This window comes from Chaetomium globosum, genomic scaffold (genome assembly GCF_000143365.1).
Source record: "Chaetomium globosum CBS 148.51 scaffold_7 genomic scaffold, whole genome shotgun sequence".
Lineage (NCBI taxonomy): Eukaryota > Fungi > Ascomycota > Sordariomycetes > Sordariales > Chaetomiaceae > Chaetomium > Chaetomium globosum.
The window spans coordinates 167,348-188,617 of NT_165982.1; the positions used below are offsets into that span (position 1 = coordinate 167,348).

General features: G+C 55.0%; 8 protein-coding genes across 8 annotated transcripts in view; 4 read left to right on the plus strand and 4 right to left on the minus strand.

Annotated features, from left to right (window-relative positions):
* Positions 1-270: 270 nt before the first annotated feature.
* Positions 271-1,073, plus strand: CHGG_09632 (uncharacterized protein; the record flags this gene model as incomplete). Its single annotated transcript, XM_001227558.1, has 2 exons — positions 271-318; positions 465-1,073. 2 exons carry the CDS (start codon positions 271-273, stop codon positions 1,071-1,073), a joined length of 657 nt encoding a protein of 218 aa, XP_001227559.1.
* Positions 1,074-1,437: 364 nt separating this feature from the next.
* On the minus strand, positions 1,438-2,861 carry CHGG_09633 (uncharacterized protein; the record flags this gene model as incomplete). Its single annotated transcript, XM_001227559.1, has 3 exons — positions 1,438-1,662; positions 1,828-2,744; positions 2,804-2,861. The coding sequence occupies 3 exons, from the start codon at positions 2,859-2,861 to the stop codon at positions 1,438-1,440; spliced, it is 1,200 nt and encodes a 399-aa protein (XP_001227560.1).
* A 923-nt stretch (positions 2,862-3,784) lies between these two features.
* CHGG_09634 (uncharacterized protein) lies at positions 3,785-8,068 on the minus strand (the record flags this gene model as incomplete). The annotated part of the gene is made up of 12 exons (XM_001227560.1): positions 3,785-3,892; positions 3,969-3,982; positions 4,048-4,330; positions 4,385-4,482; positions 4,536-4,997; positions 5,067-5,299; positions 5,381-6,198; positions 6,275-6,400; positions 6,790-6,869; positions 7,293-7,396; positions 7,550-7,620; positions 7,871-8,068. 12 exons carry the CDS (start codon positions 8,066-8,068, stop codon positions 3,785-3,787), a joined length of 2,595 nt encoding a protein of 864 aa, XP_001227561.1.
* A 3,084-nt stretch (positions 8,069-11,152) lies between these two features.
* Positions 11,153-13,840, plus strand: CHGG_09635 (uncharacterized protein; the record flags this gene model as incomplete). Its single annotated transcript, XM_001227561.1, has 5 exons — positions 11,153-11,515; positions 11,571-11,782; positions 11,834-12,167; positions 12,216-12,406; positions 12,457-13,840. 5 exons carry the CDS (start codon positions 11,153-11,155, stop codon positions 13,838-13,840), a joined length of 2,484 nt encoding a protein of 827 aa, XP_001227562.1.
* A 703-nt stretch (positions 13,841-14,543) lies between these two features.
* CHGG_09636 (vacuolar protease A precursor) lies at positions 14,544-15,869 on the minus strand (the record flags this gene model as incomplete). Its single annotated transcript, XM_001227562.1, has 3 exons — positions 14,544-15,478; positions 15,542-15,698; positions 15,771-15,869. 3 exons carry the CDS (start codon positions 15,867-15,869, stop codon positions 14,544-14,546), a joined length of 1,191 nt encoding a protein of 396 aa, XP_001227563.1.
* A 1,404-nt stretch (positions 15,870-17,273) lies between these two features.
* Positions 17,274-18,107, plus strand: CHGG_09637 (uncharacterized protein; the record flags this gene model as incomplete). Its single annotated transcript, XM_001227563.1, has 5 exons — positions 17,274-17,305; positions 17,391-17,513; positions 17,583-17,694; positions 17,907-17,934; positions 18,085-18,107. 5 exons carry the CDS (start codon positions 17,274-17,276, stop codon positions 18,105-18,107), a joined length of 318 nt encoding a protein of 105 aa, XP_001227564.1.
* Positions 18,108-19,176: 1,069 nt separating this feature from the next.
* On the plus strand, positions 19,177-20,394 carry CHGG_09638 (uncharacterized protein; the record flags this gene model as incomplete). The annotated part of the gene is made up of 4 exons (XM_001227564.1): positions 19,177-19,374; positions 19,440-19,489; positions 19,545-19,668; positions 19,732-20,394. 4 exons carry the CDS (start codon positions 19,177-19,179, stop codon positions 20,392-20,394), a joined length of 1,035 nt encoding a protein of 344 aa, XP_001227565.1.
* Positions 20,395-20,741: 347 nt separating this feature from the next.
* The window catches only part of CHGG_09639 (uncharacterized protein), a gene marked incomplete at both ends in the record, with an annotated part of 1,298 nt that continues 769 nt past the window's right edge, over positions 20,742-21,270 (minus strand). Inside the window, one exon of the mRNA XM_001227565.1 lies at positions 20,742-21,151. Coding sequence (XP_001227566.1) covers positions 20,742-21,151 — 410 coding nt within the window. The remainder of the gene's footprint in view (positions 21,152-21,270) is intronic.

Here is a 21,270-nt window from a genome sequence, read left to right on the forward strand (position 1 = left end):
GTTGAGACGGGATGGCGGGGTCATCGCCTGTTCCTGGTGCTTCAGCGGCTACCCCCACCTGACGTAGGGCCCGAAAGAAGCTTAGCGTCCCGCAACAGAGCGATCACCGGCATGCCAAGCTCGTGTCCACCCCAAAATTAAACATCCAACCTCAGCAGCCAAGTCACCCACGCAAGCTTGACGAGAGCTACCATTGGTACCGTGGTTGAAGAATCAGTACTCCAAACCCGACTACCTATTCAGAGACGCGACTGCAGCCCGCAATCAACAATGGCAACACATCTCCCCGCGGGGCTTTCCCCCGACTCGGTCGACGTGGTCACAGAGCTATCCTCCATCATCACCCGGCTACGCGCTGCGCAACAACAACAGCAGCAACCACAACAACAATCCACCACAACCGCAACCTCTGCCCCCGGCACCAAACATGCCACGGGCGTAACAGGAACAACACCTCTCCCCAGCGCAGCGACACCGAACGCCGGCAGCTCAACCCAACAATCAACAACAACACCAACCCTTCATCATCAACAACAACAAACCAACAACAACACCCACACCCCCTCTCGCACGCCCCCAACTCCAACACAGGCACAACCCCCAAACCCCACCACCCCGGCGGCACCAGCACCACCACCGGCCCCACCACCACCACCACCAGCAACCCCGACCCCGACGCACAACTTCTCTCCGTCAAGGAGCTCCCCTCGGCGACCGACGGGCTCAAGCACAAGCTGCAGCGGGCGCGGGCGGCGGTGCGCACGCTGGGGGACGTGCGGCGGGCGGTGGCGCAGCAGGAGGCGGAGATGCGGGCGCTGGAGGGGCGGCGGGCGGCGCAGGCTAGGGCGCTGGCGCGGGCGCAGGCGGATGGGTCTGGTTTTTGTGAGGGGGGGGGAGCGTGGGTGGTGGGGGGAAGGGGGGGGGGAGGGGGAAAAGGGAGGGGGAGGGTTGGTGGGGAAGGTGATGGGAAGGACATGCTGGTGTCACGAGGAGGGGAGAGGGAGACGGGGGATGGGGGATTGCGAGATAAGAAGATGGACGGGGGAGGTAATGGACTCGTTGATATTACATAATATGGGTGGCGTTCTGGAGGGTTGGGACTGATTTCTTGCGGTTTGATACCAGGTTTGATGTTTCTTTTGCGCATACCATAGGAACGGGAAAGGACGTTGGGTTTCTTACTTTTCTTTCGATTCTTTCACCTTCACAATCGGAAAGGAGGACACCCCTGGGGCATTTGGTTCAAAATAGTTCAATTTAGGGCGTGGCCGGGATGGTTATCCCACCTGGTGACTAACTACCTAGCATCGACCAACCGGCCCGCAGTGGAAATCATCGTTGATTTATTGAAGCCTTGAACGGCCAGCAAGAATACACTCCCTCAAGGGGTCATGTCTCGGCAAGGTGCTCCCTTTGCAACGACCCAACGATCTAGCCTCAATTCTTCAGCTCGGCCTCAAGGCCCTTCTTCACACCCAGGCTCCGCAGAGTGGTGTCGATGATGACATCAGGCTCGCCGGCCAGGGCCGTCTTCCAGACAGCGTCCGGGATGATCTCGGACTCGGGCAGCAAGCTCCAGTTGGGTGAGCTGAAGGTCTTGAGCCACTTGAAGTCATCGACCTGGTCGTACAGGTTGGCCTCAGCCTTGTCCTTGTCCGTCAGCTGCACACACGGGTTTGTTAGTATTTTTTTACACAGTAGAAAAAAGGCCGAGAGGTGAAAGAATAGAAATACAAACAAGAGCACAAGAGAAGAAACTAGAAAGAAACAAATAACAAAAAAAGACCAAAAAAAAGAAAAAGAGTAAAAGAATATTAAAAAACTCACAAAAAGCCCCGGTGCCTTGGCGAACCGCACCCCCTTGCAGTCCTCCACGATCGGGCGGCTGACGCAGTGCAGGTAAAAGACGACGTTGTGGCACTCGTGGATGCGCACCTGGCGGGCCACCACCACGACCACGCTGTCGCGCACACCCGTGACGTGCACGGGGCCGTTGACGTGGCCCGCCACGATGGCGCTGTCCTGAATGTCCTTAAGAGTCAGGCTGGCGAAGGGCGTGCCGATGCACGCGTCTACGTCCGCTTTGCTGCTGCTGTTGTCGGCTTCGTTGTCGGTTTCTCCAGTGGTGACCACGGCAGTGGTTGTGGTGCTCGTGGTCCAGGTCGGGAGTGACATGTCGACCACGCATTGGTGCAGGTTGGTCAGAGTGCCGGCGGAGGTAGCCCGTGAAGCTGAGGCTGGGAGCGTGATGTGCACGCGGATATGGTCGGCGAGGTTGATGTCTCGAGCCTCGGAGAAGGAGGGCTTGCGGATGCCTACGCCCAAGCCTCCGGGTCCCAGACTGGCAATTTCGGCATTGTAGTTCTTCGTAGAGCTAACTGGAGTGGAAGTCTCAGTAGAGGTTGCCTTGGCGGCGAGATCAGTATAGCTGTTAGAGTTGGTAGTCAGGTCTAGACGGCGGGCGTCGGTCCTGGCTGCTGTATGGTTGTCGCTATCGGGACGTTTCTTGAAGCGGAAACGGCTCTTGGAGGAGGTGAACTTGGCTGCTGCCTGGTTGACTTGAATCTCAAGTGACTTGACCTTGTCGAAATAGCCCCGCTGGTCGTAAGCAGGCACAAACTCGATGGCATCGGCCACCTCCTTGGACAAGCGAGAGATAGCGCCGAGAATGTGCTCGACTGCATCTTGTCGCACGCCGCCCACGGCCGCGAAGTTGGGAAGTTGGTTGATTTGATCTTGGATGGCTTCATCATTCGGTTAGTCGATGTGAAATCGGTCAAGTAATAGAACAATAAAAACTTACACTCGGCCGAGTTCTGGAACTGGCGGTAGAACCGCTCTTTGGGATCTGTTGTATTCATCGCGACTAATCGATCGGTCGATAGACGGTGAGATGTGATTTAGTGTGAAGTGGTTTAAAGTGATGGTATCCGAAAAGGCTGAATGAGTTAGCTACGAACAATTCACAGATCTCCCTAAACATGGTACAAAAGAAGAGATGGTTGGTGGGAAAGGAAGGAAGCCATCTCTCACCTTTCAGAGGGGGATTAATCACCTGTCGCAGGCGGAAACATCCAAACCCAGGCAGCCGAGGTCAGTTCCGAATGGCTTGTGGCGAATCAAAAGAGTGAATGCGGTAGCAGTGACGGCATTATGCTGAAGACATCATCAACTTCTGAATCCCCAAATGATCGTTTGGTTCCCAAACTCCAGGATGCCCGCTCGTGCTGATGTCAAGTGTGCATCCAGTCAGGGGTCTGGGGCTGTGTGTTTATTTACGCGTTGCCTTAAACTTGCCACACAGATGGAAACGTGGTGGGGTAAGGCGAGTCACAAGCAAAAGTTCGCGGGGTCAAGTGTTGAACTGTTGGTCCGGGCGATGCTGCAAGTGGCGAGTTGTGAGCCTGAGGAGATTGAAACTTGGGACGAAGTTCCCATGGCAACTTTGCTTCATTAAATAAACATGACAGCTGTGAGTGGTTTGTGGTATTCCCCCTGTATAAGTGCTAGGCGGTGAACGAGACTGTTTTGCATTCGTCTTGTCCCCCCTTTATTACACCGCTTCACAGTCAACTTACCCTGGCTTGAATATTTCACCGGACAGTAGTATAATTCCGTTTAGCTAAGATGAAAGGCTTTGAACTCTGAGGTATTGGGAGAGGATGACTGTTTGCTTATGTATCCGCAGGGCAAGGCAACACCCTCCCCAATGCAAAAGTCCTTGTATGTGGGTAACCACCACTCTTTGCTGGACGAGTAGACGTTGCACTGCTTTGGCTGGGCTTCATCCCTGGTACGAAGTATGTTGTGCATCGGAGCGGTCTCGACCACCGAGACAGGCTAGGGGTACGTCGGCTGCAGATGCAAAGAAGACCACCCTCCCTTTCCAAGACTGCCACACACCCAATAGGGAATAGGTTGGGGCCACATCACATCAACAACTCCACAGCTTTCACATAACAGCATACCAATACCGCACCTTCTATTACGTCGTATCATCATACAAACTTTACCCATAACCCCGCGACCGTCCCCCGCTGTAATTACTTGGGAACTTCCGCCCGTTTGCGAGAACCGGCACATGCAACACCGGCATCCGCTTCTTAGGCTCCGGCAGCGAGTTGACTGCAGTCCACATCTCCATGACGCCTGCCCGCCGCGCAGGAAGCATGCTGTATTGGAGGCTGTAGAGGTTCTTCCGATTCAGCGGTGGGACAAACTTGCCCGTGAGGAGGCAGAGCAACACCCGGGGCGAAAGGTAATGCTTGCGGATTCGTTGGCCCATTTGGAAATATTGGTAAAACATGGCCTTGAACTTAAGTTCGACAGACTGCCCGGGGTTAATTCTAGTCCCTGAAATTGTTATTGTCAACCAGCGGCTTACCTTTAAGTGTATTACGGAGGTCGAAGAGAGTTGTGGGGAGGAGTCATTAACGGGGCGTCTAAAGTCTTGGGTATCTCGAAGCTCAAAACGAATGCCGCCTGTGGTCGGGTCAGTTAGGGCCCCGAAATGATGGCGTCGGACATCGACATACCTGGGAGCCGCCCGGGATCCTTAACCCGGAGCATGAGCGCGAAAAGAGGAAAGTGGTTGAGGCAGGAAAGCATAGTATCGAAAACGGCCTTGAGCGAAATGATGACCATGCGTGCAATAGCAAAATTAAGGTAAAAGACTGCTACTGTGGGTAGGAGGAAAAAGAGAAGAGTGAAGAGAATGGTGCCGACGAGCAGCTGGTCGAGGTCGTAGTCGCATGAGTCGATACGGTTCCTGAGGACGTTGTGCTTCTTGCCCCTGAACAAGTGAAACAGCGATATCAAAATGTTCAGCTGCCAGTGGTAGATTCGAGCCGAGGCGAGGTAGAAAGAGTAAATGTGTACCGTCAGGATTGAGAGCAGGTCCGAGAAGAGGGCGATCGGCATACTGGCGCCGGCGAAGCTCGAGAAGCCTATAAACCAGATGATGTGCGGCAGAATGGGGCGGAGCGCCTCGATGCAGCCTGGCTTTGCGTTAGAAAATCCTCCATACCCGGCTTGTCGAGGCTTGTCGAGGGGTTACGGGGGCTTACTTGACCAATATTCGATGACCCATAAAAATAAATCCCCCAGAAATGCCCCCAACTCATTGTTCAACTTCAACCCAGCAGGCCATCCCATAAGCCATGAGATGCTGCTCTGCAGTGCGTCTACCGTGTACTGGCTGAGGAGCTTGCTGATCTCTTCGGCGGCCCAGCCGGCGTTATCGATGATGTAGGATCCTAGCGCAATGCCGATGATAACATCGTTGGCCACCAGCCAGAGGCTGTTGTAGAAACGAATGTAGTCAGGGTGGCTCGTCGTCACGCTCTCCCAATCATTCTTCCTGAGCCGAAGTGTGACGTACTGCATCGGCCAGTAGCAGAATTGCTGGAGGCGGATCTCGACTTGTTGCGCCGTAGCCGAGATGTCCTTCAGGGCGGCGTATCTTGGCTGTGCCCGCCACTCCAAGATGCGCAAGAGCACCTCAGCGGCAACCCGGTGAGCCATGAGGCCCATGACGAAAAGCCGCTTGATGATGGGCCAAACATATACGGTGAACATGTTCCACATCCACACTAGCATCATGTCGCGCGCCGTCGTTGCTGACTCGACAACCCTCTCGGAGACGCTAAGACTCCTCTTGGGGCGCGTACCAATTCGGGAGACGTTCTTTTGGAGCAGCTGCTCAAGCTCCCATGCGCAGTTGATCTGGTTCACAATCTTGGCGAGCGCTTGTTCCTTTTCCGAGGGGACCCGCTTCGAAATGGAATGTTGTTTCAGCTTCTCGACCAGCTTCCTCTTTTGCTCCTTCCGCCTCCTCTCTCCCTTTTCGTCATCATCCTCACTCCCGTCAGGGACGTCTTGCCGGGAATTGTCATGCTTGTCGTCCAAGGCTAGCGCAATGGGGTTTAGCGATATGTACTGCATCCTTTCAGGGCGCGGCCTCTCGAAGAGGATGAGTTGGATGCTCGAGGCACGCGCACATGTGACGGCAGGGACGCGACGTCCCGGCCCTACTACAACGTGTATCCATGACGAGTCGAGGTCGGCCGAGTCGGGTGTATTCGAGACGCCGAGGACGTGTATGGACGATTGGCCGCATAGTTCGTAGATACGGCCCACGGGATGAGCAGCGTCGCGGACGAGGGTACCGATCTTGAGGGCAAACTCGACGTTTCGGGGCTAGGGTCACGTTAGCAAACCCATCCTGCGAGTGTTGTATGTGAAAACCACCTCCACAAAAAGAACAAGCACATACCTCGACCGCCTCCAAGATGGTCAAAACGAAGACGTCCAAGGCCGAATTCCTCCACCCCACCACCACGCCCTTATGGTCCGACCGCGGCAGGTCGGCCGGCCAGAACACGCGCATCAAGCCATCATTCTCTGGCATGTCAGACAGCAGAGACGCGGTCAATCAGCTAGAAAGAACCCCGTCGTCGCAATTGTTCCCTAGCAGAGATGCCTGATCCGGTGGAGCGGGGATGCTGCGGACAGGCAGGTCAGCATGGATTCGAACATGCCCCGATGGGAGGTAGGGCTCGGATAAAAACGGAGAGCTATATGGTCGTACCAAATTCCCCTCGCGGGTCGCAAGACGTTCTACTGGGAGAAATATGAAGAAAAAGGCGAGACTGAGGACGGCAAATCCCTTGGCGGCGCGAGTCTGCGAAACAGACGATGATGGTCGGTTAGAAGCCGATCGTTTCGGGTCGCACAGCAGGGCTCAAGGCGCCTTCGGGTCAGGGGGGAGGGGGGGGGGGGGTTGCTTACGACCACTCCGTAGTTCCAGGCAAAGATGGCAAGCTCATAGAGGCGAGTGACGAGATCCCATCGAGCGGTGATGTAGCCGGCTACGAAGATGCCAAGAGTTAAGATGGAGAAGGGGTGCATAGAATCGCGCTCGTTCTATGGCCTGAGCATTCCGGGCCAGGGTGGAGGCAATTGGGTGATTTGTGAGCGGTATACTCGCGGCGACAGTGGCAGGACCACGTTTTGGCGTCGGCGCAGGTTGCGGTTGGCAGCGGCGGGCGGGCGGGCAAGACGGGCAGGCAATGTACAGATTACACACAATCGCGTTCTTGAAGAGGAAGGGGCGTTGAAGGTCCAGAACCTTGAAATCCCGACTTGTCACCTTGGCGTGCACGAGCCGCCTCGATCGAAAAAATCTGGGGGCTGCCCTGGTCCGTGCAGTGAGACCTGGCGAAAGTGGGTCTCGGCTTTTTGAGATAAATCCCTGTAACTCAACGATGGAGCTTTGTCAAATCACATCTTACCTGCCTCCCTCCTCAAGTACATGTAGGAACTTATCAACGACCACAGTTGGCGACAAGAATCAGGGATATGCTCTGACTCCACGGTCTCGTCCCACATGGCAGGACTTCATCAGGTTACCATTTAGAGTGTTAATGGAATTTGAATCAGTTGAGCCGTTCAAACCAAATAACTACTTTATTTAGGTAGTTAGGTTTTGATTTCAGTCAACTCAAGGAGGCAACATGATAACATCCAACACATTTTCACTGGAACGTACTTGGAGCGTAGTTTGAAAAAGCAAACCATGGGCCTGCCATGATACACATCGAATTCAGCCCTGCTACTACACTACTGCACACCTCCTATCAAATCCGAGTCCAGCTAGAAATGATTCCCTCGACTCCTGCCCTAGACCCAACTTCCCCTCCCAAATAATCCCAGTTGGATCTTGAACCCATTCCACAAATAGGCGGTAGCCGTAACAGCCCGCCGTCCCTAACAAACCGCCTATTTGTGGTCGCCCCAGATGTCCAATTGTCCAATTGTCCATTGTCCCCGTCTAAGACTTGTTGTGCGTCTTATACTTCGAGCAACTGACGGACAGGGTCTCGCCGACGCCGTTGCACGCGGTGCACTTTCGCTGACCCTGAAGGCAGCCCGGCTGCCTACACGGCGGGGAACGCGCGCAGCCCGAGCATTTCACGTAGCCCCACTTGCACTTGGTGCACTGCTTCTTCACGGGCTCGGGCACCCGCTGGCTCCAAAGCAGGCCGCACTCGGTGCACCGGGTACCCATGACAACTGATTGGAGGGTTGGAAAAGTTGGACAGTGGGGGCTGGAGAGTAGAAGCTGAGAGGCTGGTCGGAACGATCGTTTCCGTGTTGTTTTGTTATGGGTTGATGAGGCTGATGTTTTGATTGCTGTGTGTTTGTGTCTGCAGAAATATCACTTTCAGGAGGTTGTTTCCCTCGCTTTATATACTCCCTTCTTCCCCATTTTGCTTCATGTTGGTCACCACCGAAACCCAACACGCTCCCCTAACCTCGAGGTCTCGTACCGGTGGCCATCCAGTTCGCCGCCGCGACGTCACGGCGTCACAGCTGGCGTGAAACTGGAAGGCCAGCGAACTCGTTCCTCTGAAGCTCCCAAACGACTGCCGATGAGGCCGGAATTGTCGGGCACAGACACCAAGTGAATAACAAGACCCATGTTTCTTCCCTATTTTTGAGGACGCCGGCTGTTCTAAAACTCACCAAGGCCAAATCCGGTAACCCGAGAGGAAACAGAAGGAATACGGCACGGCGGACTACGAAGTTTGTCCGTCCTGGGATAGTTCCATGATAAGGGTGGGAAGGAGGGAAATTCCTTCGGCGGGTCGCTGCTAGCTAGTCCGCATGTGCCGTAACGGCGCCGCAACGGCGAAGGATATAAACTATATACATGTACGTAGTGCGGACTAACGTGGAGGATTCGATCCATGAAAACCCCTGGCCACCCCCCGGCTGCTTCTGGTTTTATTCCCGGATGACTTCCGGTTGCTTGGATTGGAGCAACACATGCCACCTGGTTTTGGGTTTAAGCTTCTGACTGCGCCGGCAAATTTGACCTCGGCGGAGGCGCGACCATAACAGTGGGAGGATGTGTGTCCTTTCCCCTTAGAACTTTACAAGCCGGTGACTGTACCATGGCCGAGATCTGAATCTTCGTCGTGAGTGAAAGTCAATAGAATCAACTCCTGGACCTCGACGTTACCTGTTCATAAGTCATAACCTGCCCGAGCGCCCAAACCACTACCTTAGCTGCCTAAAGGCTAAGGTACATGCCTCATTGTGGAGGACGAAGCATTGTCGGTCAAGAAACCCGAGATGTCTCGAAAACCTAGAACCCCGTTGCCGTTGGATTCGGTGGGCCTCGCGGCTTTCGGTGTCTCACACTTCCATCGATCTAACATGGGCAAGGAATGGAACATGTCACAGAATTAGGTCCGTCCTGACCGTTGCCGGATGCGCCGTATCCTTGGGTATCATCCATAAACAGTAACAGAACGTGGAAATGGGCTCGAACTTGTGGCCAAGTTGTGGAGACATATTCTACGAGGTACTAGTATTAGGTAAGGTAGTCAGTCGACTTAGCTAGCTGGGAAGCTCATCCTGCCGTGGTTGTAACTTGTCGCTAATTCGTGTGCCATTGAGCGCCGCGCCGCCGCGTCCTCATCCATCGCAGTTCTAAGAAAAAACAACTAGCCAGCTTGAAGAGTTAGTCACCAGGGCTCCAGAATTGTGGTTTGTTAATACATAACCCCCAACCGTAAGACCTAGGCGACGAGCCCCTGATGCTGCAGCTTGCATCCTGGAATTGTGACAACGGGGGGTATACTGACATATGTTGTAGCCCTGATATTAAATGAAAGCTCCGTTCCAATTCCTAAACCCCGAATCCATTGATGAATGCGCCAGTTCATGATGCACCAAAGGACTCGCGCCGGCTTCTCGTGGTACATACGTTCGTCTTCAACCCGAGAACATCCATTCAGACGCAGCAACAAGTTCGGCAAAACAATGTAAAACATTTCGGGAATGTAGACAATGAACCATTTGTATGCGCCTCCAGTACAAATTGCCGCCCCTAATCACTCATGACGGTTGACGACTGAAATCCACAGCCAATGAGCGGCTTGAAATAATAGTATTGTGCCGGAAGACCTAGGTGATAGAAAGGGGAGAAAAGAAATTAACTGAAGGAGAGGCTTGTTCTGCGTGACACACTATACAATAATGGTACAATGCTGAGGAATAGAAAATGATGCCACTGGTCGTAGGCCGGTATCACCACCTCGTATTCTGAGAGGGACCCTTGTTAGATCTGATAGCACGAGTGTCAGACCATGACTTACACTTTTTTTTCCCCATTAATGTTGCATCGTTTTCTCTGTTATCTTCCCGAGCTTCGTCCAGCAGCTTGTCTATTCCACGCTTCTTAAGCGCTCCCTACGAATCAATCCTCATCAGCCCTGTTATATACCGCTTGGTTTCGAGTGTTTTGCGTTAAAAGATTAGTTTGCTTACTTTCAAACACGAATTATATTCCGTGAATAAAGCAGCGCATTCGTTGTTATCGGTTGTGCCCATCCCACGAAGATATTCTATCGTAATCATCAGCATCCGTGGACGTAACACACACGGGAGAAACGGCAGCCTCCTAGAAGAACTGACTTTCGCTATACCACTTCAAAAAGCACGTGTCATAGCGCCTTCATCTGCAAATCAGTCGCTTTCCTTCAGAGGACATTAGGCAGATTCGTGGAATGTGCTCGCTCACTCCTTGACCTCGTTGCACTCAGGCGCGAGTGATTGCGACATATTCCCTGAACCCTGCGTCGGATGGGAACCTGTACCGCAATATTATCGAGAGTATCGGCTGACCAGTGTCGATTGACGACTCAATGTGATGTTGGATCGCCGTCAGTGGGCAGTGGCAAATTATGTATCCCTACGTTGAGCCTTTTAGACAGATAGTTTCTTGTAATTGGATGTAATGAGAACCTCTCAAAATGTAGGGACCACACACGCAATTGGTGTTCCAGGATATATCCAGCCAGATTGGTTTAATTGATGATGCTGCCGGAACAGTGGTTTACCTGGTGACTCGGCCGGCAAGGCACACCAATTGGCAACAGTGCTTATCTTATCGCGGCGGAGCCACCGGATGGTCGCGACGAACGCGGCATCTTATCGGATGGAACCAAGACAAAGCGGGCCCGAAAAAGTCCCAAACAGTTGGAGGTTGCGCCGATGTCAAAATGGGCAGCAGGACATGCGCGCCGGTCTCGCCGATTGCCTTCACAAAATAAGAGACCCCCTCATCGGCATTGGTAGAATAATGGATTCATCGCAGAACCTCAAACCCCTCCGGGACAGGGTTCATTCCACTCTCGTCACGGTAACACGCTCGGTGAACACGCTCGCGAACGAGGACCTCCAGTTTCAGCGGACTGTCCACCCCTCAGTCGCGGCTCGCCTCGACCAGAACACGGATCGCTTGCTCGAACTGGCCCGTGGCGTTTTGAAATCCGCCTCCAAGTTCACCGCGCAGAGGGAACCCCAACTGGAAGATGTGGACGATGTTGAGATCCAGTGGAAGGGCGTGCTAGATGTGATTGACTCGCTCTTGGAGAAGTCCGACACCTGCCTGGACGAGTACACCGGCCTGGTCAAGAGGAAAGATGCGCCGACCCCCGAATCTGTATGATTTCCCAAACACGCCCGAGCCCCGTGTCGCCTCTGCTAACGCATCACAGGGACGGGATACTAAGCGGCCAAAGTCAACCACTGACAGGCTCGACTGGTCGATGAAGCGCGCCAACATCCTAAAGCCCCAGAATACGTTCGAGAAGAAGATAGACAACTTCGAGTCGGGACCATGGAAACCTCTCCTCACAAGCAAGCCCCATGCCCAGACCCCACTGGACGCAAGTTTGACAATCTCCGTTAACGACGAAGGCCGTCCTCAGTACGTGCAACACACCCACTTCTATTCGAAACAGAATGCTGACTTTTGAAGATATGAGCATCCCTACAAACAGGAAATCATAGATATGCAATATCCAGATCACGTCTTCAAGTCCCGCGAGCCCATCGGATACCCCCCCTTGGAGAAAACAACGGCAATTTGGGTAGACACCTACGAGGGTGTTTTGGAGATGCTGGAGGAGCTGAAGAAGGCACCCGAGATTGCGATCGATTTGGAACACCACGACTTTAGGTCATACACGGGACTTTTGTCGTTGATGCAGATCAGCACGAGGGAAAAGGATTGGATAATCGACACTCTGGTACCTTGGAGACACAAGCTCGAAGTTCTTAATGAAGTCTTTGCGGACCCGAAGATTGTCAAGGTAAGGAACATCGAAACGAGCAACGGTGCGCATCGCTGACTAGCCTAGGTTCTCCACGGCGCATTCATGGACATTATCTGGCTTCAACGGGACCTCGGTCTCTATGTTGTGGGGTTATTCGATACTTTCTACGCTAGCACCGCCCTCCAGTATGCGGGCAAAAGTCTGGCATTTCTACTTAAGAAATTTGTCGACTTCGACGCGGACAAGAAGTATCAGCTCGCGGATTGGCGGTTAAGGTAAGCCCTGATCCAGTGCCTCCTTATTTCTCAACTAACCCGTGTGCCAGACCTCTCCCGGAGGAGATGTTTTACTACGCTCGATCCGATACCCATTTCTTACTCTACATCTACGACATGCTGCGGAACGAGCTCGCCCAACTTGCCACCCAAAACGGCTCAGATGGACACCCCACCGACCGTGTCATTCAAAAGTCTAAGGAAGTGGCTTTACAGCGGTACGAGAACTCCTTCTGCGACCCGGAAACAGGCGCTGGCAACCGGGGTTGGCATGCCACCTTGACCAAATCGTCCACGTTATACGACAGCGAGCAGTTTGCCGTCTACAAAGCGGTGCACAAGTGGCGGGATGATATTGCCCGCCAAGAGGACGAAAGCCCCTTTTTCATAATGACACAACAAGTCCTCAGTAACATAGCTCGCATCATGCCCACGGACATGAAGGCTCTATGGAGCTTGCTGGAGTCGAATACCGGAGCGCTCAAGTCTCGTCTTGGCGAACTGTTCAAGATCATCACCGAAGCCAAGGCGCAGGGTGCGAATGGCCCCACGATGCTGCAATTCTTCAGGCAATCATCGTCTGATAGAGTACAAGCCTCGCTCGGGGACCAGCCCGCGGCAGCCACCGCAATACAGGATACCGAGCCGCTCGAGATCGAGGAACTGAAGAGCGACCGTTCCCAATTATGGGGGAATGTGGCACTCAACTCGGTATTGGACGGAACTTCCAAGGCACGCCCAGTTGACAAGCAGGAGATGATCCCACTCTACACGGTCCCCTTCGACGAAAACCCACCAACCGTCACAGCGCCGCCACCCAAACGCGCCGCCAAGCAAGACGCCGAGCCCGCCCCCGTTCCCGAAGAGGGGGACTTCACCCTCAAAAAGGGACGGAAACGCAAAGCTTCCGACGCTGACACGGCAGTGGCGCCACCACCCAAATCCGAGTCCGCCTCCGCCTCTGCCTCCGACGCAGAGACGAGCAACGACAGCCCCGCGGCAGCAGCGGACGAGTCCGAAAACCCCGACGCCGAGGCCCAGGGAGAGGAGCCCAACAGCAAAACCACAACCCTGCCCACCCGACGCCAAAACCGCCGCGCAGCAGCAAAGCAAGCCAAAGCCGCCCAAGCCGGGAAGAAGAAGACACCCTCAGAAGGCGCCAACACCGAAGCCGAAGCCGAACCGCAGCCGGAGTCGGAGCAGGACGACGACGAGCAGCCGTTCGACTACAGCGCGGCGTCGTCGGTGCTGCGCGCGCCGAGGGTGGCCCACGCCAACGGCAACGGTGACGGCGACGGCAGCAGCGGGAGGGGTGGTGGCAGGCGCGGCAAGGTGCCGTACGATCCGTACGCGAAGAAATCGGGGGATGCGCCGCAGGGGGCGAGGAAGATGAATTATGAGAGGGCGGGGCGGACGGCGACGTTTAAGAAGTGAAGATGGGTGGGCTCCGCTGGTGGGGATGGCATGGTTCAAAGACGGGGATGCCCGGGATGGTTGGGGTTGGGTTGTTGGGTTGGGTTGGTCAGCTTGTTCGCGATGAGATGGGTGACATGTAATTCTTAGTACCTGAGCACGTGTACGTGGCCATGAATCAAGACCCAAACGAGATGTCCATTCTGGAGGGCCATGAATTTGCCTCTCTTTCGGGATGCGCCACTATTCACTTCATTCGAGTCCCCGCCTGGCCTTGATTTACATCACTAACACCAACCATACTACCGAGAGACACTTAAGAGTCTTACACTGTTCCTTGCATTCCTTAACATTCTTTGGCGACGGAGCTTAGCCCTTGTGTCATAGTTTCTACGAACGACTATTGTGTACTTGGTGAATGCAATGTGGAAATACCGTGGGGGAAACCAAAGTTAGGCAAAGAGAAAGAGCGTCTACACACAAAGGGAATGGGTTACGAATACGTCAGGCCGGTATCAATGTTGCCTTGAAATGTCTGTTGCATAACCAAGACTAAAAGCCCGAGCCAAGTCCTGACGGTGCTTTCGCTATATAAAAAACTGTCGTGTTGCAGAGGTTCCTTGACCGGTACTTAGGAAATCAAACGAGGAGAACCAGTAGATACAGATTACAGTCCCAGACCCAATCCCAAACTCCCATCATGTCCATGCCGTCCATGCGCCAATTACTTCGCCTCAGCCAAACCCACGGTGTTGGCGCCGAGGTCGTAGATGGAGTAATACCTCCGGAGGAAGGCATCACCGAGGATGGCAAGCGGCCCGGTCGGCTCCGGGAAGTCCATGCCCATGAATGTGGAGATGCAGCTGCCGCTGACCTCGAGGATGTAGTCGTAGGGGCCGAGGGTGAAGTTGTAACCGGCCAGGTTGAAAGTGACGTCCTTGAGAGAATCGCGCTTGTTGCAGTCGATGGCGTACTGACCAGCGTAATTCTTCTTGGCGCCGATCTGGGCGTTGAGCATCTCGGCCAGCTGGCTGGGCAGAGCGATCAGAGAAGTACCGGTATCCAGGATAACGCCGGTGTTCTCCAGCTCGGCCGTGTCGTCGCCGTACGAGATGGCATCGAAGTCCACCTCCCAGTAGGCCTTGCGCCTCAGGGGGATGGTGGTGATCTTGCCCTTGTACTTGTCACTGTCGACGCCGCCGAAGACCACTTCGGATTGGCCCTTCTCGTCCGCCAGGTAAAAGGCGAAGACAGGCTCGTCGATGAGCTTCTGCTCAAGCATCTTGTAGAAAGGCGGGACAATGCCGTTGACCGAGATTGTGTCGTAGCCGAGACCCAAGATACCATCGAAGCGACCGAAGGCAAAGGCGAGACCGGGTTCGCTAGTGGCCTCGGCGAAGTCCTGGCCCTTAATTGTGATGTCGCCGATGGTCATGGTGTCCTGAGAGACAAAGCCGCTCAGGCTGCCGGACCCGTACCGAATCTCGAAGTTGGTCCCGTTCTTCTTGTAGGTGGACGAGGCGGACGAGTCGTACTTGGTGTGGAGGTAGCACGCGATCGAGCCGCATTCGACCGACGGAACCCACAGGTTGGAGCTGCCCGTATCCAAGACGACCTTGAAGGTCTGAGGGGGGCTCCCGATTGTGATCTCGGAGAAGTCTAGGCGTGTTAGTTTTGCTATTCCAGTGGTCCGTAGAGCACGCGACAGTCGGCTTCACATACACTGTGCGTTCATGAAGTTGGAGATGGGCACCGGATGGTTGCCCTTGACCTCGGCAACCATGCCGTTGAACACGGCATTGGCATGGGACTGTCGGGGGCGCACGCCCATGTATTTTTGGCCGAGCTGCTCGAGCTGGGTGTTGAGGGGAACAGCCTCCTACACGCGACGAGGGTTAGTTGGCCGACGGCGTTGGCGAAGACGGGGATATGGGAAGAAAGGCATGCGTACAAGCTGTTCCGAGAGAGGGACCTTCTGCAGCTTCATCTTGTGGACTGCGCCCTGGGCAGAGCCGAGCAGCACAGCTGCGGTCAGCAGAGCACCCTTCATGTTGGGCGATGGTTTGGTCAATCTGCTGGGAGAATAATAATGAGAGTTGTAGCGATCGAGGCGAACAGAATTCGTCGCCGTAGGTGATGATGACGGACGATGAACAACGAGGCTGATGGCGAGGTATGTGGATGAAAGACGGTATTTCGTTGTTGATGGGAAGAGGTTGGGGAAGCGGCTTGGGGCGGATGCGGAGGTGATGGATGGGGAGGCGGCGCACGGGGAGGGTCAGGTGTGAGGTGTTCCTGCGTCTGATTACGTAGTGGCCGGGGTAAGCTAGGCTACCTGGTTCGGCTGCATCATCGCCACCACTCGGCGTCTGTTTGCAGTTAGCGAGGCAACCTGGCAACCCCCGGCACTTCACCAAAACAAGGCAGTCCGCTTGCCTTGGGAAGGCGACTGTTGCAGGGGGGCAATTCGCACATCACCAGATTGTGAATCGATATCCTCACAAATGAGATGGGATGACTGGCGAGACTGGCAAGACTGGCAATGCCCCCCCGATTCTACACGTGTTAGACGTGCGAGGCGCTCAGAGACAGCGACGGTGTGACGTTATGACACACTGCCAAGGCGGCCAATCAACCCCGTTTCCGAGGCTGGCCGCCTCGATGTTTGTTTGACACCATCATCGGGGCAACGAGAGGTGCCAGTGGGCGGTAACTGCCCGTTTCTCTCCTCTTATCTACACTTGCCATGACCTGGCGACAGGAAACATGAAAGTATTAAACTAGGTACCTACCCATGGTTCCGGTGCCCTTCATTCATGCGATGGCATGTGCAGTGGGATGAAACCGTGTGCGGCGCCGAAACTTGGCACCAAGTTCCGAATCTATGCACAGCAGATTCATTGACTGAGGTGTATAGAATATCGAGTTTACGTCTTGTGCAAGCACGGTGATACCGCCCATTTTCTGTGCTTCCAATCGCTGAAAAAGACAGCAATCCATGTGACGATGTGGACACCGCCGGGTGCAGTATCAATCGTTCGGAAGGGACTCTGAACGTCGGTGAATCGTACACGGGACGGAGTCTCGTCGTCCTTGTTTTCTTCTACCGAAGTCAGCCTACTACATACAGATGAGATGCCGTTGAGGCCATTATGATATAAGGTGGTTGATGCGATAAGTCGTCCCTGGTTTGCACGAATAGGCTGAGCTGAGGAAATGTTTGTGCTTGTTCAGAGTCGATACCTTACCGCTGGTGTCAAGCACAACACTGGCCCCTGTTGCTTTTGGTATTCCTACCCCACACGAGCACTCAGCAACCCCGCCATGAATTTTTGGTGAGCTTCGTCCATCACAACGGCCATTCCAACCACCTTCCCGACGTCATTGCTTTGGCTCGGGTTGATTGCCACTCGTCTTATTCTCTCCGCCACAACATGTGAGAGAACTGCCCACGATGGCCAGCACAGATCAGGACGTGGCGTCGAAGTAGGTGACTTTCCAGGTGGCTTCGACCCGCCAAAACTCCAGTCTCGCGGAAGCTCTTGCTGACCGACACCACCGGCGCAAACAGGGATGCTACACCCTCCAACCCCCGCGGAATTCCGTATGCGCCGTTCGTCGATAAGGTCGAAGACTATGTCACGTCACGGGCGGATGTTGAGCCGACGTTGCGGCGGTTTCAGGAGATGATTGCGTAAGTTGATCTCGACACACTGCGACGCTGGCGGACGGCCTCCGGCTGATACGTGGCCTGGGAATGCAGGAAATACCAGTTTATGGAACAGAATCTACAACGGAGGGTGGTGGGGTTGAAGGAAAAGCTGCCCGATATCCGGAAGACGTTAGAGACTGTCCGGTTCCTAAAATCGAGGACGGTACGACGCAGAAACAAGTTCGGTTATGGATGGTGCTGATTGTCGATTACGACAGCCCAACTCGGATGCGATAGAGACGACCTTTGAGTTAAACGATACTCTTTACGCAAAGGCGGAAATACCACCCACGGACGAAGTTTACTTGTGGCTTGGGGTAGGGGGAATCCCTTCCGTTCGATCAAGCTGTGCCGGTGAGGGCTAACGCATGAAAGGCCAACGTCATGTTGTCATACCCGATTGGTGAGGCCGAGACGCTCCTCGATTCGAAACTCCAGGCTGCGAAGCAGAGCCTATCGAACTGTGAAGAAGATTTAGACTTTTTGCGGGAGCAAGTAACGGTAACACAGCCTTGTCTCGGCCATCTTCGGGAGGCTTGCTAATCTTCGGCAGACGATGGAAGTGGCGGTCGCTAGGGTATATAACTGGGACGTTGTGCAAAAGCGCAAGGAAAAGGAGGATGAGGATAAGGGGAAAGGAAAAGGTGTAGAAGGGGCGGCCGAAAGCTGAGAACAGCACCTCTGGAAGAGATGGTCGGAACGAATTACTTTCGATTTATCGAGCCCGCGAAGCCCTCCTGTCAAAGGGGAACTCGGGAGATCTACAGATCAACACGGACGATGATATTAGTTATAGGGGCCATGCTTTGACGCCGATCAAAGACAATCCAAGGAGCTTGTCCCGCGTCGTGGTGGGAACAAGAGACCCACGACGCATTATGAAGTTCAAAGCTGGTAACGATGGCTGTGAGTGCTCGAGGTATCCCAAGATGATGGATGCGCCATGTTAGTTGGAGGACCTGAGGGCGGCAGAGTTCGAGAGTCGTAGCCCCGAGTCTTGCTGTGCGCCGGCCTGCAGCCAGTCAAAGTGATCGAGGCGGGCCAACTGCTTGCTGGCCGGCCCCAAGTTTGACATCTGACTTGTGTTACTGCCCGTTAAGGGAGTTGGAAAGCAGTCTTTTGGCATGCGCAGTGCGCCAACCCTCTCCCAATATTATCTGTTCTAGGTTAGCTCAACACGTATTTCCGTATTTTCAGGGGCTCCAGGAGAGTCGGGTGGGGGGCCCGAGGGGGTCTGGCCTTGTGCGGGGCGCATCCTCGCTAGTGGGTGGCTCAGGGTGGGGAGTGATTGACTTGACCGCACATTCGATGGGCCCCCGGTTGCCATCACCCAGACACCCAGGACGAAAAATCAACGGTGCAGCACCCCTTGCCATCCCAACTGACTATTTCAGGCCCCGTCAACATTGTGAATTCTTTTCTTGTCCTTTGGCCTTTTTCTTCACCACAAACCGCCGGTTCCCCTGCCTGTATCCACACTCTCCACGCCGATTCGGAACCCGACCACAGTCTCTTTCCCCCCTCATTGGCAACTCCTCCACTGGCGGCATCTAAATAGCGGGGAACTTCGACAAGCCCAAGACGGCAACACAACATCACAACTTCGCATCACCCGTCCTTCTATCCCAGCGAATAATCAGACACGATGGCTGCGCCCGCGCCTGCCCCCTCGACTCTGGAACTCGATCCCAAGTACGACAACTACGATTTCCCGACCACACCGCCCAAACCGCAAAATGGGCATCCCGGCTATCTGACCGCTCAACAGCAGGCCCAGGTGCACCAACTGAGGTTGCTGCTCGAGTCCGAGGGTTACACCGAACGCCTGGACACTCTTACCTTGGTACGCCAGACATTCTTGAATAATCTCGGCCCGGAGAAAGGGTTGCTGATAGACGAATTACCTAGTTGCGATTCCTGCGCGCCCGCAAGTTCGATGTTGAGCTTACTAAGAAGATGTAAGTAACCTGAGAGGCGATGAGATCAAACACGGCGGGTATTGACCGACTCTAGGTTTGTCGAGTGCGAGAAGTGGCGGAAAGAGACCAAGCTGGACGAGGAACTGCCGAACTGGGACTACCCTGAGAAGAAGGAGGTCTTCAAGTACTACCCGCAGTACTACCACAAGACCGACAAGGTACGCCTCGCCTAGTCACTTCCGTTGTTAACCCCACGTTAACCCTTGGCCTCTACCGTTTAGGATGGTCGCCCCGTCTATATCGAGCAGCTCGGCAGTATCGACCTGACCGCCATGTACAAGATCACAACGGAAAGCCGCATGCTCACGAACCTGGCAGTCGAATACGAGCGCGTGTCGGACCCGCGGTTGCCGGCGTGCAGCCGCAAGGCTGGGGTCCTGCTTGAGACGTGCTGCACCATCATGGACTTCAAGGGCGTGGGCCTGAGCAAGGCGTCGCAGGTGTTCAACTACGTCAAGCAGGCCAGTGGCCTCAGCCAGAACTACTACCCGGAGCGCCTCGGTCACTTGTACCTGATCAACACACCCTGGGGCTTCAGCACCGTCTGGAGCGTTGTCAAGGGCTGGCTGGACCCTGTCACGGTGGAGAAGATCCACGTACTTGGTAGCGGCTACAAGTCGGAACTGCTCAAGCAGATCCCCGCCGAGAACTTGCCCCAGCAGTTCGGTGGTACCTGCCAGTGCGAGGGCGGCTGCGAGCTCAGCGACATGGGCCCGTGGCGCGAGGCCGAGTGGGCCAAGCCTGCGAAGTGGGAGAAGAAGGCCGAGAAGGCTGACACCACGGCCCAGACAGCGCCCCCAGCGGTCGCGGAAGGTACCCAGCTCCCTATTGCGGAGACCGCTGATGCGGACAAGGCTGGTGCTGCTGCCCCGGCTGCCGCATAGGTGTTGACAGCTAGGCGAGAATTGTGCGTTTGAGCTGGACCCGGGAGTTGGTTAGCGAACGGACCTAGTTCATCCTGAATATATAGTTCCGCGGCGGCCCCACATGTACAAGCGGCTAAGGGAAGCATCTTTGCAGAGTTTCTGTGGACGGTCCTGGGGACGCGTAGACAGATCCCTTGTATTCTCCGTAATATCTTGACCATTCATATGGATACACAATAGATTCCTTGGATGCTTTGTCCGACTTCTAGCTAGCATCATTCGTATCGCTCGTCCATCCGGTACACTCCCAAAAAAAAAAACACAAAACGCCATTCCCTTTCCTGTTCCGCCATCCCCCATCCCCCTTACTTCCCACCACCACTACGTCCCCCCTCCTTTATGGACACCTGCGCCACCCTCGTCCTTTCCATCCTCGTCAGCGCCGGCGGCAAATCCCTCTTCAACCTCCCCAACCCAGCCACCGCCTCCCCAAACCGCCCCTCCACCCCGTCCTGCCTCTCCAACGGCGCCATCCCCTCCAACGCCCTCCGCCCGCTAACCGCCCCCTCCTCCGCAACCCGCTGCCCCGCCACCGCCAGCCCGGCCTCGTCCGCCGCCATCCCCGCCCGCGTCGCCTCCCCCCACCGGCTGGCCGCCGCCGCCGGCGCCCGCCGCTTCAGCTGCGCGATGGACCGCAGCAGGTCTTCTTCCTCGGAGATTAAAGCCTCGATGCGGTCGCGCTTGCGCGCGTCGAAGGGCTCGTATTCGTAGCGGACTTGGGGGGTGGTAGAGGTGGTGGTGGTGCCGCCAGGGGAGGTGCTGGTGGTGGTGGGCGGGGTGAGGAGGTGCGTTGGTGGGTTGGGGAGCGGGAGGCCGTTGATTGTGAGGTTGGGG